Source organism: Solanum pennellii, chromosome 9 (assembly GCF_001406875.1).
Source record: "Solanum pennellii chromosome 9, SPENNV200".
NCBI classification, from domain to species: domain Eukaryota; kingdom Viridiplantae; phylum Streptophyta; class Magnoliopsida; order Solanales; family Solanaceae; genus Solanum; species Solanum pennellii.
In genome coordinates, this window is record NC_028645.1 from 57852402 (window position 1) to 57872068 (window position 19667).

Sequence of the window (19667 nt, forward strand, 5' to 3'; positions counted from 1 at the left end):
GGATGAAATATATAAGGTAGTGAGTGTTATAGGGGTGACTTCAATTGAAAAAATGGATCTTCCTCCTATCAATTGAAATATGTTGCACAAGTTTGGTTCACTTAATGGAAAGTTAATAGGCCGGTAGGAGCGGGTCCTATAGAATGAGAGTTGTTTAAGGAAGCTCTTCCTTGGTAGGTTTTTCCCCCGTGGAAAGAGAGAGGTTAAGATGGAGGAATTTATTAATAGTAGGCAAGGTAACATGAATGTGCAAGAGTACTCCTTGAAGTTTACCCAATTGTCTAAGTATGCTTTATCTTTGGTGTCAGACCATAGAGATGAAATGAGTAGGTTTGTGACCAGGGTATCCGACATAGTTGAGGAAGAGTGTCGTACGATAATGCTCCATGATGACATGAACATCTCTAGACTTATGGTCTATGCTCAAACTATTTAAGAGTCAAAACTTAATAAAAATAATAAGGAGTTGAAGAGGTCAAGGTCTGATGAGCAAGGCCAATCTAGGTTTTTGAGAAGAGAACTCCAAACAAAGATTCCTCAAGTACTCCTAATGTTAACCAAATTAAAGAAAACGGATCTCCATTTTCTAAGCCTACTTGCACCACTTGTGGGAAGAAACATTTTGGGAAGTGTCTAGCCAGTACTAGTGGGTGCTATGGTTGTGGAAATAATAAGCATTACGACCAAGGGAAGAGAGTCTAAGGTAGCTTCTCCTAATGTTTCGGATCTTGATGCTTCAAGAAGAACCATTTCTATGTGCTCCAAGCTAACAAGGACAAAGAAAGCCCTTCTAGGTGAAGGCACCAATAAGTTTTTGATCCCTTATAAGTTGTGAATGTTGTATTGAGATTCTTATGTTAATGTTATGTTAACTTAAGATGGGTTTTATCTTATGTGGGGGATAGTATGTTGAAGAATTAGTCCATGAGAGCGTCCTTGTCTTTTTCTTCTATTCCTATTCAAGCTTGAGACCTAGAGTTTCCTTGTAGTTTGTTTCATGTTTTGGAGTCACGAGTGTTAATGAGTTTTCCATGGCTTCCATATGATATGCATGTTCTAGTTGAATTCTTTTAAAGTGTGAAAATGAATTTGATTATATATGTTCCTCATGTTGATATGCATCTAGTATAAGTTGCTTTAAAGCTTCATGAGTTGACTTGTTGAACAAGCAGTTACATGCATATATGGTATCTTGTAAAGAGATACATATTTTTCTTAATGATTTATGATTAGCATGACATGAATTGGACAAAGAAGTTCCTCCAATGTAATGTAAATGTAAGCTTTTGATGCATAATGAATTTGTAGATGTAGTTCCTACTTGCTTGTGTTCCATTAAACTTGATGATGTGGAGCTGATGATTCGTCCTAGTATTTGTACATTCTTTATGATGTTGCATGCACAATGGGATGCTAGTCTTGAGTTATTAAACCTTCCATGTGTTTAAAGTATCATTTGAGGACAAATTTTCCTAAATGGGAGATAATGTAAAGACCGGTAAAACAAATTAGAGAAACTAGAGCTTAACTAGTGAGTGCATGAGTTTGTTTTAAGTTCAAATGTATTGAATAATGTCACAGTCCATGGTTGAGGTTTTTAGGGGTTAGATATTGAGGTACGACCCCCGAAAGACCACCCTAAGGGTCCTTGAGGAGGACCCTAAGTCTAAACCCAAAGTAAACCTTGAGTTTGCAAAAAGTGGGTGACCTATGGATGGGGTTCACGCCCCATAGGTCAATGGCCCCAGACTCATGCTGCATCCCCAGATGATGGACCAGCAGCACGATCCGCGAGTCCAGGGCGTAAGTGAGCACTTGTTTACTGGTGCAATCTCGGCCAAGAGAAGGGTGAAGTGGCAAATTAACCCTTTTCTTAGTTAAGTGTTGAGGCAGTTATTTTAAGTACATTAAGATATTTTAATACATTAAGATATTTTAAATCTCACAAGTTCTCTTACTAAACAATTTAAAAGTGTTTTTAATGGCATTATATTGTTGAACTGATGTCTTATTTATGATTTATGAAGGAAATTCTCTATGAACCCATGAATCCTTTCTATTTCCCAATTGTTCCATTATGAAGTGGGTTCCTTAATTATGCAAGTATGTGAATAGAATTGGTCTGAAATGATTTAGATTTTTAAATTGTATCATTATCCATGCCTTAATTATGGTGAATTACTGGTGTGTTTGTGATTTGAGATTTATGGCCTTGAAGGCAAGTTATGATCACTTTGTTATTGAATTAGAAATGTAAAATAAGATGGTGATCCACTTGAAAGGTGGATGTTATCTTGTACATTGTGGTATTGTATTGATGATTAAGTTCCTTATACCTATATATGCATAAAGGATATATGTGTGATCAAGACGTGTAATGCGTGTGTTCTCAACTAAAGTACGGTGATCATGTTTAGAAGGTGATAATGTTATGATTGAAGGTTTAATCTCACTTAACACACTCATGAATGATGATGGTAGCACTTGAAGGGTTTTTCCTTAATGTATTACACACTTTGAATTGGAAAAAGCTTGTATCCTATTCTTGTATAAATGAATTAGTGAATTTGAAGTAACTTGAGTTGGTAGGCTTAGACACCCTCTTTTGTGTAAGAATGTGTAGTGACTTAGTGAATATGAATCGATAGGCTTATGAAATTCCTTTGATAAATTACTATTGAATGTGTCTTGATGAAATGATCATGAATCGGTAGACCTAGTCATGGTACCCCTTTTATATTTAAATGGTAAAGTATTCTAGACCAAGTCTTGAATCGGTAGACCCAAGGATTAATGGCACCCTTCATGATGAGTCTTGAAACTTACGAATGATAAGACATGGACCGGTTTACCTAGTATTGGTAACCTATCCATGTGTGAAACGATAAACCTTATATCTATAGACCCAATTTAGATGGCACCATTTTTGGTAAGTTTATGAGCTATCTTTGATGAACCTTGAATCAATAGACCTAGTATTGGTAACCCTTTCTTGTGTAATGCATTTAGAGTCGGTAGAACCAATGATGGTAACCCTCTTAAGTACAATGAATGTTAATAAATGACTCTTGGATATATAGGCTAAGCACCGTGCAAAAATCGTAAAGATGGAAACTCTCCAAATGTTAGGCTAGGGTTCCAATGAACATCTTCCTATCCCATAAATATGTGCCCGCATATAAGTATATACTAGCCAGTGGTTTTCTACGAAAGCTAGGATATCACCGATTCTACCTTAGGCAAGTAAACAATCTTTTTATGGTGTGGGGTCATATGAAAAACAGATTCTATGATCTAACTCTCATGATCTATGTCGGTTAAACGCTTATTTCTATTATGTGAGAAGTGCATTGTAGTTTCTTGAGAAGTTCTATGAAGTGTGGGTAGTAGTATGAGATGGTATCCATGCATTGCACGATTAGGCTTTTAGAGGGCTATAGTGATCTCTCTAAGGTATTAATGACCAATGAATGAATGTGTCCTTAAAGAATGAAAGTGTTCGAAATGAAGCTAATAAAGAATGTAATGTAAAGTCTAAAAGAGAATATGCATACTTTACTTGGATTGTACTTATACTTTACTTTACTTGTCATGACATAATGAGTATGAAGGTGCCTTGTGTATGATTAATTTAAGAGAGTACTTAGTGTGAGTAGTGGTATGGGATGCTACTCATACATTTCACAAGTATGACTTAGAGAGTTACTTTAGATATAGTTATGTTTCTCATGAATGAATATGGTCTAAAGATGGAAAAGTTAAATGGTAAGTTCACTTTTAGTGACCTTAAGGTGGTACCTGTCGTGGGTGGTGGTATGGGATGTCATTCATACATTGCACAAGGTGTAGCTTGAGGGTTACTTGAGGTGAAGGCTAATGTGAAAGTAATGGCTTAAATGTTGATTATGTCCTAATGTAAAGATATGATTTGTATGTGGATTATGTTTGGATATGATGTCTATTGTAATTATATTCATGAGTGTTTATCAAAATGGCACATGCATGACTTTCAAACAAAATGTCCCCTTTTAAGCATGTTTTTGCATGGTCATCATACTTGGTACATTTTTGGTGCTAACCCATATTTCTTCATGTTCCTACTACAAGTTTAGGTTCTGGAAAGTGATTATATAGCTAGATTGAAGTGCTTGGATTGATATTCTATGACTTGGTATGTCCTCATGGATTCGATGACTAGAGCTCATATGTTTCATCTTTCATGTAATAGACATTTAGTAGTCTTTTCTTTTATTGTAAAGGGATGTGTCCCTATTATGTTTTGAGATTGTATCTAAGAGTGGACATTTGAGATTTAGACTTCCGTTGTGTATTTTCAAAGTATTTCTTTAAATGAAGTTTGATATTTTTGATTTAAATGAGTTTCAATTTTGTGCTATTTCTATATCTAATGCAATGAAAGATTATGAGTATTGTGAGCGGCTCTTCAGAGTCTTGTATGTCGTGTCATGCCGTGAGACTACTCTAACAAGATTTGATTTATTTTAGGTGATTTACCTGTCAATCTAGAACCATTTTATGTGAGAATAACTTTCAGATTCTACACACAAGTATTCATATAGTTCTAAGTTGGTCATGTGAGTAAAAGCCTTCCATAACTACTCTATCTATTTGTATACCAATTCTATGCAAGCTATGTCATGATATTATACTTATTCTCTAAGACCTAGTGATAAACTTTATGACTTCAAGCCCTACTTTCAAGCTTTACTCCACAATCATCATACTAGGCTAGATCACAAGACATATTACTCAGCAGCCCTAGTCATATGCAATTCTAAGCATAATTTATCATAATGTCCCAATTTCAATCACTACAATTCATGATCTATCATATATTTATAATTCTAGTTCAATTCATTATTTCATATTCCTATTCTTGAACAAGTTCTATGTATGATAACAATTTTTTGAAGATCTATCAAGAATCATCAATTTCTCTTGTCAAGGCACAAACCCACATACTTTGATTTCTAGGGTTAACCATGAAATTCACATAAATTCATCATAATATCATGAATAAACACTAAATTAAATATAAATAAGTATTATTCAACCAATTGGAATCATACCCAACAAAACCCACACATTGGAAGAAAGCTATCTTAGATTGGGGTTTTTTTTATCACAGATTTAGAGATTTCGAGAATTCTAGGGAACTTTATGGGTGGAAGAACCCATATATGAAAATATAAACATACCTTAGTAAAATGCCTAACACAAATTTCGACAATTGGGTCCTTGTTCTTGACCTAAGCTTCAAGCTCTTTCTTTTTCTTTAAGCCTTGGGTTTTGTAAAGAGAGAAATATTTTGTAGGAGAGTATTTTGGGATTTTGATTTGGGTATTGTGATAAAGCGACTTAAATTGGTGTTTCAAAGCTTAAAATTATCTTATATATGTATTTAAATACTAGGTAAAATGACCCCACCCAATAGTTCCCACGTTTGATATTTTCTAAAATCTCCTCCACTTGGTAGCCAACTGTCCAAGCTTCATGAGAGGAACCACAGTTCATAGTCATCGTCACTGACCGTGGTCCTGCTCGTGGTATTGGAACATTATCAGGGATTTGTGTCTTGGACTCCATAAAACCAAGGGATGAGCACGAGACCCTACGATCTGTGATCAAGGCCACGAGTCGTGGTGATGGTCGGGGTCCCTAGGCAGTGGCTTGGCCTCAAGGTATTGCCTTCCTTAAACCTAAGGGAACTTAATGATACCCCTCATGAACCATGGTCAAGAACACTGGTCGTGAATATGGTCGTGAAAATGGGGTACTACTTGGATTTAAATTGTCTCGGCTTCCCTAACTCTAGGGCATCTTCACAAGCCTTCCCACGAACCGTGGTCAAGACCATTGGTCGTGAAGTGTCTCGTGAAGGTAAGCCACATTGAGGAGCCCTTAGGTAGCTACTTCCTTGGCCTCACAAACCACACCGCGTGCCATGCCACTGACCGTAGTGGTAGTCATGGACTTGAGGCGATATTCTTCTAAGATTGGGTAGCCTTGGCCTTGGCTTGGGCCTGCCCCCTTCACATGGCCCACACTAAACCCTAGGCGGTCTACTAATTTACAGGGTTTAATATGTGCCTAGACGTTCAAACCCTAGACCCCTCATTCTGAGTATGGGAAGTTTCATCTACGACTCTCATCATCATAAACCAAACTCTAGAAGCCTAGCTTTAGGCTCTAGTTTAGTTTACTAGTTTACAGGTCATTACAATATCTCCTCCTTGGAAAATTCATCCTCGAATGACAAATCTAAACACTTCTTAACGGAAACAACTCTAGACTAGGAGCCATCATGCATGCAATACATCTAAATGCAATGATTTATGGATCTAGATAGAGTTTATTCCACTAAAGTCTAGCTTAGTCACTGATTTACAACTATTCACTATCAATTGCAATTACCCGATTATTTACCTTAGGCCACAATCCTATCACATCTCAATAATTCCGTCTTCATACTCATATTTTTCGTATTATTTGCTGTTTAGTTGATAAATACAATCAACCCCATTGATATGTAACACCTAGCAACTCAAAATGTCTAAGAATATGCTAAAAAACTAAAAATAATCACTTTCGGAAAGAAAGGAAAAATCTGGAAAATTTTCTATGTTAAGAAAGTAAGTTTTGGTCATTTTCAAACGGCCATAACTTCTAGTTCAGGATGAGTTAGAGGTAGTTCTTGATATGGTTAGAAATTTATTTGAGGGATATTTGTAATGCCGCCGAGTTTGCATATTTTTGATATCTTGTGATCGAGATATGCCTATCGAAAGTTAGGTTATTGGATTGAGGAAGGCCCCGGTCCGGATTTAAGGAAGGGCAAACTAGTCTTTTAACCTATTTATTTTCTATTTCTTTTTAAGGATTTATTTGGGGTGAAAACAAGTTTTAGTTCAGATTAGAAAATTAAATTTATGCTTAGGGCTCGGAGAAAAAAGAAGAGAAAAAGCAAAAGGGAGAAAGATGAAGGATTTGCCAATAACGCCAAGGAATTTCTAGTGGAATTCGTCGGGGGTGATATCTATCAAGGTATGTGAGATCTTTGGTGTTGGGTTGATTCATACACACACCAAAATTGTTTCAATTCGATGGTTTTAGAATTGTTTACATGATTAGAAGTGAATTCTTGATGAATCTTGTCGAATCCCTATTTGGTTAAGTTATTGAATGCCCATTGATGTTGATTCGTAATCTTTTCGTATTAGTGATCCTAAGGGTTTGGGAAAAGAATTATTGAGGTTTAGAGGATTTAAGATCAGAAAACGAAGAGAGAAGTTCGTCAGCCACACCAGGGCAGCACCAGGATGATGCGGCACACCTTGAACGCGCCCAAATTGGCTTTTTGCCCACTTTTCTTAGTTTAGCCTTTTTATGTCCTTCTACGGTATATTAACACTCTCTAATGATTTTAATTACTTCAAATGATATCTAAACACCTAGAAATCATTAAAGGTATCAAATCATAACCTTGGATCCATAATCCAATTCAAGGAAAGTTAAGATCAAAGTGAAAGATGTTAAGAGTCAAGTCTAAAGTTAAGAAGCTAGTTCAAAGCAAAGTTCTTAAAGGTTTTCAAGATTCTTTATTAAATGTTTTAACTTCTTTTTAAGGTTCAAGTTTCAAGTTAAAGTAAACAATAAAAAGGTTGAAATATTTCCTTTAAAGAAATATAAGGTAACTAAGTATTCACTATGAGTTGATTAAGACTCAAGTTTTCAAGTTAAGCAAAGAGTAAAGAGTTGAGTTTATTTCTCGAAAGTTATAAGGGAACTAATAATTACCTGAAAGTATTTAAATGTTTTCACATTTAAGTTAAGAGGAAACTATGATTTCCCAAAAGAGATTTGAACTAGAAAAAGGAACATTGGTTCCAAGAGATCTTTTTAAAGCTAAGTATTGAGCAATTATCTCAACCCAAAGAAATGAAGTTGTTTTTAAATAGCATGAACTAAAGTATGTTTTGGGTGTATTATTGAGCATCGATGTGGGGATGAGAGTTCACATTAACTCAAGTCTCCAGTAAAACCATGTAGCCATCATGGGTATTAACGGGTCATACTTATTAGATGATCATGTAAGTTAAGCTAGTGGATCCATTATGTTAGGTAGTTCTATGCGAAGGCAAAGTATAGGACAATTATAGAAGCATGGCCAAGATGTTGTATCACCACTTAGGCTCATAGTGGTGGTTGTCGGTTAGAGAATCTCCCATAGAAACTATATTACTTCATATATAAGTAAAGTTGAGTTTGTTATTGAATTTTCTTTGACGAACTAAATATTTTAATTCTTTTTACAAGCTTTTATATATAGTGCATATGTCACATACTTTGTATTAAGTTAAGTTACTCAAGAGCTAAGCAGAGCCAAGGTAAGTATTTTTCTCACTCCTTTCAAGCTTAAGTTTTGTTAGCATTCCAACTCGCATACTCGTATATTCAATGTACTGATACCAGTTGGCTTACATCGTATCATGATACAGATGCAGGTAACCAGGATCAACATCATTTAATGCCTTGTTGATCCAGCTAAGAACTCAGAGCCAGTGGTGAGCCTCCTCACATTCTATAGGAAACATTTACATGTTTTTCAGTATTTTCTTTTATAGAATGTTGTGGGGTCTTTTACAATATTCATTTTAGTATTATGTAGGCTTCATATATAGATAGACAGTCAGACAGTTTAGTTTTTGAGTCTCTTTTTATTTGCATTTCAGTTATTCTATTGTGAGACTTAAGTGCCATTTTGGCCAAGCTATCTATTTTAAGTTATTTTTGTGAGAATGATTCTTATATTGAGTTAATTCGTCCGCTGAGTTAAGTAAGTCAATCGAAGGGTCCGCTCAAGGACAACCATGGTCATTGGGTGCCGGCCACGTTCAACGTGTAGGCTCGAGGTATGACATGATCTTTGATACTTGTGTCACCAAAAACTTAAATTATGTTTTCATTTGTAAATAGCTTTTAGCTATGATTGACTTAAATTGACTCGTGCTTGGCTAGTATTTCTCGAAACCACTTCATGTGGGAACAATCTCAACCCTTAGTTGAGTTATATTACTACTCACGATCATTGACACTTGAACTAGAATTAGTGTTATGAAATATCGTGAAAAGGTCACCTTTGGCTTTGGACAATATTTCTTCATGTAGCCACTCTCACAACAACAAAAACAACTTTCTCTACTGGACAAATGCCTAACATCATGCCTTTCCCACACCTAGCACAAGTGGGTCATAGGTACTAATTACTTTTCCCTTATGGACTAGGGGTGGACACCCTCTCATCCTTTATCCTTAGGAACATTAGAAAAGCCTTGCCCAGAAAACTTTAGTCGACTCCCAAAACGACTATGTCCATCAGACACATCATGAAAGAACATATCATTATCCATGCTAGACCTCTTTTTCTCTATAGCCTTCTCCTTCTTCAGTTTTGAATATTCTATTTGTTAGGCAAACACCATGAGGCGTGAGATATCCATATCATCAACAAGCATTGACATACAACATTCTTCTTTTACTATATCAGACACACCTTCATAAACCTACTCATCATATTCCTTGAATTTACTATTAAAGATGGAGCATACATAGAAAAAAGAGTGACTTTCAAGACATACTCTTTAACACTAATATTACCTTGCTTTTGATTGATGAACCCTTCCATCTTAGCTTCCTTCATCTCTCAGGGAAAGAATCTGTCAATAAACTCTGACTTAAAAATCTCCCAATCTATGGGATCCGCCTCTACCGGCCTACCATTTTTCCATTGCTCATACCAAATTTGAGAAACTCTTTTAATTGATAAGTGGCTAGTTCCGCTTTTTCTACTATACTCACTCTTATGATAGCTAGAAACCTTATAAACCTCCTCTATGAACCCATTTGGATCTTTTACCACCTTGGAGCCACTAAACTCTGAAGGGTTCATCCTCAATAATTCTCTCACTCTAGAAGAAGTTATACCCCTTATTGGGTTTGCCAGAGCCACAACATTTTTATTGTCTTGCGCCTGCAAGGCTTTAGACAACAATTGCATAGAAGCCCTAAACTATGCAAGATTGACATTCTCAACTAGAGGGTCATTTGGAGCTTGAGGAGGATCTTGGTGTGGAACTTGGAGAAGAACCTCTTGCTCACCATTGTCTTTCTCATCCTCTTATCAGTAGCCCTAGTATTAGCCATACCTTGAAAAAAACATAGGGCTTGAATTATAAAAAGGACCCACTAAAGCCAAACTCTACGACACGACTAAGAGAATGAAGAAGTGAGATTTCTCAAACATCCAATAGCCTCCTATTAATAAATGTGGTGCGCGTCACATTTATGAAAAAGACTCTACTAGTCGTGGTTTGAAACAATCCTAGACCAATTCTAAACCTTCTGCTTTAATTAAAAAACTTGTCACAACCCAGGGATACACCTTAGACGTATATTATGCCATGAGCCTACACTATGGGAGACTCGAAGTCGAGAATCATTGATGGCCCTAAGCGATCTCTTGGCCTTGTTTACTTACTCAGCGGAAGACTTAAACACAAGAACTATAACTCATGCAATAACTTAAGAGATAATAACTTAGCCAAAATGCAAACTTAAGTCTTAAACGTATATAACGTATACAAGGGAAATAAATAATACTAAAGAAACTATCACTATCTGCATATGAAGCCTCTAAAACTAAAGGGATGTTGGGACAAGATCCCGATCATCCTAACAACAAAAAACTAGAAAGCAATGTAAAACGGAGCCCTCCAAAAAGCAAGGAGGCTCACCAACTGATTCTGAGCGGTCAACCTAATCAACGAGGTACTGGATGCTGATCTTGGTTACATGTGTCAAGATCATAAGATGATGCAGGCCAATTACTATCAGTACATTGAATGTACGAGTATGCGAGTTAATTATTAAACATAACGTAAGTTTGAACGAATATGAAAGAAGCAGTTGCTTTGATTTTACTCAACTCATGAATAACTTAACTCAAATGCAGTGTAAAACAAGCATACTAGTGCAATTTATTCAAAGCATGTAAATCAGTAAATAACAACTCAATTTGTTAAAGAAATGCAATAACAAACTCAACTATACTCATATAATAAAGTAATATAGTTTATGTAGGAGATTCTCTAACCGACAACCACCACTATGAGCCTAAGTAGTGATATACAATCTCGCCCACACTACCAGAACTATCCTATACATTCCCATCATATAGAATGCCATAACTAATTGGATCCACTAGTATATACTGAAAACCACTTAAGGAGTCATTTAAAAAGTATGATCCTTTACTACCTATGCTGGCTACATGGTTTATGGAGACTTGAGTTAATATGAACTTGCATCCCCATATAGGTGCTCAATATTAGTCCTAAAAGTATATTTAGTCATATGTTTAGAAACAAAACTTCTTTTTTTGGTTTGAGATAATTACTCAAAACTTAGCTTAAAAGCTCTCATGGAAATCCTTTCTTGTTCAAATGTGAAAACATTTTAAACTCTTGGGAGTACTTAGTTCCCTTATAACTTTTGAATAAATGAATTCAAATCTTTACTCTCTGCTTAACTCAAAACTTAAGTCTTAAAAAAAGTTAAAACGTTTGTGAAAGACTTTTTACAACTTTATGAACTTCTGTTGACTTGATTTGTTAGACTTGACTCTTAACTTTCCTTGAATTGAATTATGGATTCAAGGTTCATGATCCCATGTTTACGGATGATTTCATGATTTTTAGATGTAACTTAAAGTGTTGGAATAAACTATAAAACATAGGTACGTTGCTAAGAAACTAATACGGAAACGTGGGGAAGCAATGAGAAGAACTCGTGTCCTTAGCGCTCTTAGAAGAGGGGGGTTGCCATAGAGTAAAATTTAGAGGCTCACTTGGGCAATCTGGATGGCGAGGCGCCCCAAAGATAAACACTCAGAGACCCCTTTTTTGGACTCTGAGAGGGGCGGCACCTCAGGACCCTCCCCAGGTTCTCCCCAAATTTTCTTCACTGTTTATCTCTAAACCTTCTAATTTCACTTGGTTCTTTCCCTAAAAACTTATAATCGATTATATGTTCAATTTATATGAGATTCAACTCAAAATTACACCCTAAAACAAGAATCAAGTCTCAAGAAAACTTCAACAACACAACCCACAAGAATTCAAACAAATTTCATCAAGAACTCAAAGAATTTACTTCCAAACCTAATATTCATCGTTGAAATGAATCATGATTGGCACGTGGGTGAAATAGTCCAAAGCTATGTGATATGACATACCTCTTAGGATTTAATCCTAGGTGAAATATACAACCAAACTCGAATGTTCTTGACGATTATTTTATTTCTCTTCAACTTTCTCCTCTTTTCTCTTTTCTCCAAGCCCTTGTGTGAACTCCAACTTTTGTAAACTGAAAAAAATCTTATTTTACCCAAATCAAACTCCTAAAAATGAGATAAAACAAATGGGTAAGGAAAATACTAAAAAACCCTTCCAAAATCCGATTTTAGATATCCTTATTTGAATAGCCCAACTTCAATTGGTCATATATCACCCATAGAAACTCAGAATTGCATAAACTTGGCGGCATTGGGAATACTATTCCAAGATCTTTCCTACGATACCTGAAAACAGACCCAACTCATCCTAATCTAGGAGTTATGGTCGTTTGAAAATGACCAAAAACTAAACTTAACAATTTTTTGATATTTTTGTATTCTTTCCAAAATGGCTATTTCCAATTCTTAACTTCTTCCTAGTTATTTCAACTTTTGAGATGTTACAATTCTCACCCTTAAGAACATACGTCCTCGAAAAAGATTACTCTTACTAGGATAAGGGTGTAATATGTCAATTCAAACGCTAAACAAGCAAATCTAACACATCAAGTATACAAATTATAGAGTACTAAAAAGAGATTTTGTACCTTGATCTGGAACTTCTTCGGGATGAAAGAGATATGAATATCTCTTCTTCAAATCTTTCTCAGCCTCCCAAATAGCTTCCTCAATAAATTGATTCCTCCAAAGAACTTTGACTGATGTTACTTCCTTTGTCCTCAACTTGCTAACTTGGCGATCTAGAATCTGAACCAGAATCTCTTCATATGATAGTCTATCCTTGATCCCAATATCTTCAGTTGGTATGATCAATGAAGGATCTCCTATGTACTTCCTCAACATAGAGATATGAACCACTGGATGAATTACGAGTAACTCTTTGTGGTAGCTCAAACTCATAAGCTACATTACCTACCCTTTTTAATATTTTGTAAGGGAAAATATACCGGGGACTAAGCTTCCCCTTCTTACAAAATATGATAACACCCTTAATAGGTGAAATTAAAGTATACCCAATCATTTACTTCAAACTCTAACTCCGTTCTCCTAACATTAGTGTAGGATTTTTGACGACTCTGCACTATTTTCAACCTCTCTTGAATCACTTTCATCTTCTATATAGCTTGGTGAACTAAATTTGGTCAAATCAACCCAGCTTAACAACTTCAAACTATCCAATAGGAGATATGCATGAAAATAATTACACAATCCCTCAATATATCCTCTAAGGTTGGAATAGTGCGCTCTGCTTGCCCATCTGTCTAAGGATGAAAGCCAGTACTTAAGTTCACCTTTGAACCAAATTATTTTTGGAATGACTTTCAAAACTATGTAGTAAATTGTGCACCTTTTTCTGAAATAATGGAGACCAAAACCCTATGAAGTCTTACTACCTCTTGAATATATAATCAGGCATAATGCTTTGTTGAATGGGTAGTCTTTACCGGCAAAAAGTGCGTTGATTTTGTCATTCGATCAAAAATCACCCAAATAGAATAATATTTCCTGTGAGACCTTGGTAAACCTGTGATGAAGTCCATATTAATCATCTTTCACTTCCATTCTAGAAGTTCTATAGTTTTAGCCAAACCACCGGGCCTTTGATGCTCTAATTTAACTTATTGGAAATTCGGACACTCAACAACAAATTATGTAATGCTTTTATTTACACTACTCAGCCAATAAATTTCTCTTAAATGACAATATATTTTTATGGAACCCGGATTAATGGAATATCTGGAGCTATGAGCTTCCTCCATGGTCCTCTATTGGAGTTCATCCACCCTTGGTACACACCATCTACTTTTATACCTCAAGATTTCATCCACTCTTGGTACACACAATCTACCTTTATACCTCAAAAATCCATCTCGCCCTTGTTCAAAAGCCAATACCTCTTGCTTATGAATATTTTCCTTCAATTCAAGTATATTAGGGTCTTGATATTTCTTCTCATTTACTTCTGATACTAATGATGATTCAACCCATTCATCACCACTACTACTCCTTATGTGGAATCCATTAGGCAAACTCCCGAGTGTGCAAGTCTATGCACATCTCTTGCTAGTTCTTTCTTATCTTCCTCAAAATGGGTTGTACTACCCATAGACAACCTGCTCAAGGCACGAACAACAACATTAGCCTTACCTAAGTGGTAAATAATACTAATGTCATAATCCTTGTGTAATTATACAGCCTTTTTTGTTTGAGATTAAGCTCTTTTTAAGTGAACACATACTGAAGACTCTTGTGATCTCTGAATACATGTACATGAACACCATATAATTAATGATGCCATATCTTCAAAGCAAATACTACAGCAGCCAATTCAAAGTTATGGGTTGGGTAATTCTTCTCATGAACATTCAAGTATCTAAAGGCATAAGCTAAACCTAGATATTCTGCATTAACACAAAACCTAAACTAACTCTGGATGCATAACAATATAAAACAGAGTATTGGCTACCTTCTGGTAAGGTCAATACTGGGGTAGTAGTCAACCTCTTTTTCAATTCCTAAAAGCTTTTCTCACAAGCTTCAAAACATTGAAACTTAACTATATTTTGAGTAAATTTGGTCAAAAGGGATGAAATAGACAAGAACCCCTCTACGAACCTTTTATAATAGCCAGCCAAACCAAATAAACTCCTAATATTAGTTGGAAATGTGGGACTAGGCAAATTCTGCACAACGTCTATTTTCTGGGTATCAACTTTAATTCCTTCACCGGATACTATGTGGCCCAAGGATGCCACAGACTCAAGTCAAAACTCGCACATAGATAACTTGGCATAAAACTCTTTATCCTTAAGAGTCTGGAGAATTATTCTGATATGACTAGCATGATATTATTCTTTCCTTGAATAAATTAGTATGTAATCAATAAAGACGCTAATAAACATATCCAAATAAGGTTTGAATACTCTATTCATAACGTCCTTAAATACGGAAGGCGCATTGGTCAAAACTAAGGACATAACTAGGAACTCATAATGACCATAACGGGGTCATAAATTTTGTCTTTGGGAATGTTACATTCTCTTACCCTCAACTGATGGTAGCCTGATATGAGATATATATTAGAGAAACAAGTATCACCCTGAGGTTGATAGAAAAAATAATCAATTCTTGGAAGAGACTATTTGTTCTGGATGGTAACCTTGTTCAACAGGCGGTAATCTATACAGATCCTAAGGGAACCATCTTTCTTTTTCACAAATAAGACCAAAGCTCCCCAAGGTGAGACACATATTTGAATAAAGCCCTTATAAAGGAGATATTTCAATTGTTCTTTAAGCTCTTTCAACTCTATCAGTGTCATTTTGATGAGAATCAAACAATGATAGAAACAAAGAAATAAATTATATGTGTATTAATGCTCAAACTGTTGTAATTATGGGAAACAAGGGACTAAGACCTTCACCTCCCAATTGACTTCAAAAAACTAAATTCAATCCAAGGAAATATAATCAAATGAAATCAAGAATCACAAAGGGGTAACACTTTGATTAATCAAACTCAAAAAGTTAATTAGCAATCTCAAGAATTCATCCTAATTACTCACTAAAAAGATACTACAATTTGAGACTCAATATTCGACATAGTCTAAGTCTTCCAAAATAAAGAGAAAACTATTAATACTAATAAATAAACAAGAGACTTCTTGGAAATTTTACCCTTAATGAGGTAAGGGCCTTTTTTGGTTGTCTTATTTTGTGAATTCTTGAATGTATATTAAAGAAGACACTTCTTTGACAATTTTACCGTTAATGATATGAAGGCCTGTTTGGTTGCCTTCTTTTGTGAATTCTTGAATTCATGAAATGTTCATTTGAACACATGATCTATTTCCTTCTTACTTCTCATTTTTACGTACCTTATACACATTGTATGTCCTTATTTGGTGACCTTCAAGCTCCTTTAATGCTTTTCTTTTCATGAATAATTCTTGCAGGCCTTTGGAGATACTTTGCTGGAATCCGTGTGAATGGTCTTCAGGGGTACATTCCGCTCATGTTAGTGCCATCCATGTTGCCCATGTTATCATATTTGGTATGACAGAATAAATATAGGACGAGTATTTGGAATAATGTGTATACTGAAGTCTATTTCTCTCTTAGGAGGGAATCAGGGTAGATCATTTAGAAAGACTTTGGGGAACTCTTTTACTACTAACTAAATAGGAGGTATCTCAACACTAGAGTCCAGTGTTTACGGGAGCGTGAAGCAGTAAAAAGCGACAACCCTTCTTCATGCATTAAGCGAAGCATGAGGCGAAGCGCTCGCTTCATTGAAGTGAAGCACAATTTAAAAGAAAAAATACCAAAATAAATAGATAAAATGTGTAAGTCTTTAGTGTTTACTGTTTCAATGGTATGGAACCCTTCTTACTTTCTTTATTATATCAGGGTTTTTTTTCTTAAAACATGTGGTTGTAGTTATCACCCTAGATGAGGGGGAGTCCCTTAGAAGTAGCTTTCAACACTTAAGATTGACCTCCTCAAGCATTTTCTATGGGATCTCAAAACCATCGGCCACCCCGACCTATTTCATGATAGGACCACCAACTCCTGGGAAAAATGGCTACGGTTAAACACCGCCGTCATGTCAAGATCTAGATTCGAATTGGTTCCTGGTCTTGGTTAGAGACCACTATGTTCGCACCAATGGTCCAACGAAGAGGTGAGATACGAAAGAAAAACCTCCCATCATAGAGAAGAGATCTAAAGTGTGGGTCTCCTTGATCACCTTCCGTCTCCTTGTAGGTCAAGATAAATTACATCCTTCCTCTCACCTGAACTAGTCGAGAGAGATGAACCCGCATCATATTTTTTCGAACAAAAAGTGGCCGATTGTTCCGATGTGCCCTTGACCTATTTTAATTAAAACCAAAAACCTATTTCTAAAGTGGAACCTAGTTTAACCTGTCAAACAAGTGATGATTGAATAAAAGAAGAACCACTAGTACGGATATCGCTGGAGTCTCGCTCAATATTGACAATGAGTTTGCCAGGTTCTAGGGAGGCTAATCTTCCTTTTTGTCGATCAAGCCACTAACTTTTTCCCAATTTTTCATGTTGGGTCAGCCATTTTTAACGGCAGATAAGATTTAATAAAACTAATCAAAATTATGTTTTTTTATCACTATCAAGAAAAAATTCAAAGACATTTTAGTCATTGTTAAGAAAGAAAACAATATAGCGATGCATATTTTAATCACTATGAGGAAAAATTAAGCTACATATAATTTAAATAGTCAAAGCTAAACAAGGAAAAGTTAAACAGAATAACGAACAAAGTGGAAAAAAATAAGAAAAAACCTAGGCTAGTTGTAGTAGTTGTAGTAGTAGGAAGATGAAGAAGAACTAGGCAAGTAATCCTTATTTTTATTCTTTAAAATCTATGACATATTACTTGGGAAATAAAATCATTTCTTTTCTTGCTTCAGCGCTTTTGTTCACATCACGTTTCAAGTCCAGAAGTGGTCTCTTCTTTTACATGCCTAGTTTCAGCCAATTGAAGCGTTGAACCCTCGCTTCGCTTCACCAATAAAAGTGATGAATTGCTAGCTTTCCTGAACACTTCTAGAGTCATTAACTCAGATAAAGTGATAGACACACCCCTTAGAATCTAATTGTCTTGTCTTAAGGTACGAAATAAAATGACCCTTAGGAACTGCTAAACTTTTTTTTCACTCTAAGACTGGCTCATTTTGCAACTGAAACTTGACAACTCGAGTCCTACAATCAACTAAAGAATAACAGGCATGAAGCCAGTCCATACCAAGAATGACATCAAAATCTACCATGTCTAATTCGACTAAATCAGCCATGGTGTCCTTGTGATTAATGGAAATGACACAATCACCATATACTCGCTCATCTAGAATGGACTCCCTAACAGGTTTAGAAACACAAAAGGGTTCACAGAGTTTATCAAGAAGAACATCAACAATAAAAAGATTCATTTTAATGTGCAACCGTCTTAGGAGCATAACGGGATAGTTAGGTAAACTTCAACCCGTACTCATCAAACTCTTGCTTAAAGGTAATAAACTTTTGTACCTTGTCCTCTTTCAGTTCTCGGCGGAAAGAAATGCCCCAAGAAAGCCTCCTCAAAACATACCCAACTCGCATGCGCTGCTCCTGAGTTGTATCCTTCTTCCACTGGTCAAACCAAGTCCTATAAAAATCTCTCAGTTGATATTCAACTAGTTTAACTCGCTCAACATAGACAATGTGCATAACATCAAATACCTTTTTCAGTTCCTCTATAAATTACTCTAGATCCTCAGTAGTGCTTGAACTAGTGAAACTTGGAGGATTCATACTTAAGAATTCCCGGATCCTCAAAGTGTCAACCTTTTCTTGTTGATATCTTCTTTGTTTCCCAACCTGGTTAGTCATAGCTTGACTTAGCATCCTTATTGCTTCTCTTAACTCAGCATTAGTAACTTCCCCTTGAGGTTGCACTTCAAGTGCATTTGGTAACCCTTGCTCCTTAACATTACGCCTAGCAAGACGATCTCTGACAGCTCTTCGTAGAGGCATGATTAACTGAAAACACACTCAAGCACAAATTAAAAGAAACTTTTTAGATATGAACTGTAACGCACGAAATGGGTATGAAAGAAATTAGAATATTTTCCTAAGTGTTACAACATCCTAATTATAGATGTGACGCGCTTCACACCGATAACTAAGAATGTACATAAACCAACTTCATAGGCTCCCTAAGACTCTTAAATTTTATGTTGTGATACCAAATTTTCACACTCTGTGCCTACACCATGGGTGGATTGTTGGCCCCAAGTGAACCATTGGCCTAGCTTACTTACTCAGTGGAATACTTAAACATAAGAAATGTAACCCATGCAATAACTTAAGAGATAATAATTAAATGAATACAAGTGAAATAAATAAGACTGAAGAACTATAACTATCTGTCTATGAAACCTTTAATTAAAAGAGGGATGTCGAGACAAGACCCTCGATCATCATAACAACTAAAAACTAGAAAGAAATGTAAAATAGAGCCCTCCAAAAATCTAGGAGGCTCACTAACTCAGAGATCTCAATCTAATTAACAGGGAGCTAGATGCTGATCTTGGTAACCTGTGCCTGCATCATAAAATAATGCAGTCCAACTGGCATCATTACATTGGATGCACAAGTATGTGAGTAGAATTCTAAAACATAACGTAAGCTTGAAAAGAATCTGAAAGAAACACTTATTAAATAAAAATAATAGTGCAATTCATACAAAGCATGTAAATAAGTAAATAACAAATCAA

General features: G+C 35.7%; 1 protein-coding gene across 1 annotated transcript; it reads right to left on the minus strand.

Moving 5' to 3' along the window:
- Positions 1-18378: 18378 nt before the first annotated feature.
- On the minus strand, positions 18379-18924 carry LOC107030225. Its single transcript, XM_015231589.1, has 2 exons — positions 18656-18924; positions 18379-18556 (listed from the first exon to the last, which is right to left on the minus strand). The coding sequence occupies exons 1-2, from the start codon at positions 18922-18924 to the stop codon at positions 18379-18381; spliced, it is 447 nt and encodes a 148-aa protein (XP_015087075.1).
- Positions 18925-19667: the final 743 nt, after the last annotated feature.

Bases quoted from the DNA above. Each gene is read 5' to 3' on its own strand.
- LOC107030225 (XM_015231589.1), bottom strand. From the start codon at position 18,924: ATGCCTCTACGAAGAGCTGTCAGAGATCGTCTTGCTAGGCGTAATGTT. The intron at 18,557-18,655 runs GTAATTTATAGA...AGATTTTTATAG, and splicing joins AGCACTACTGAGGATCTAGA to GACTTGGTTTGACCAGTGGA.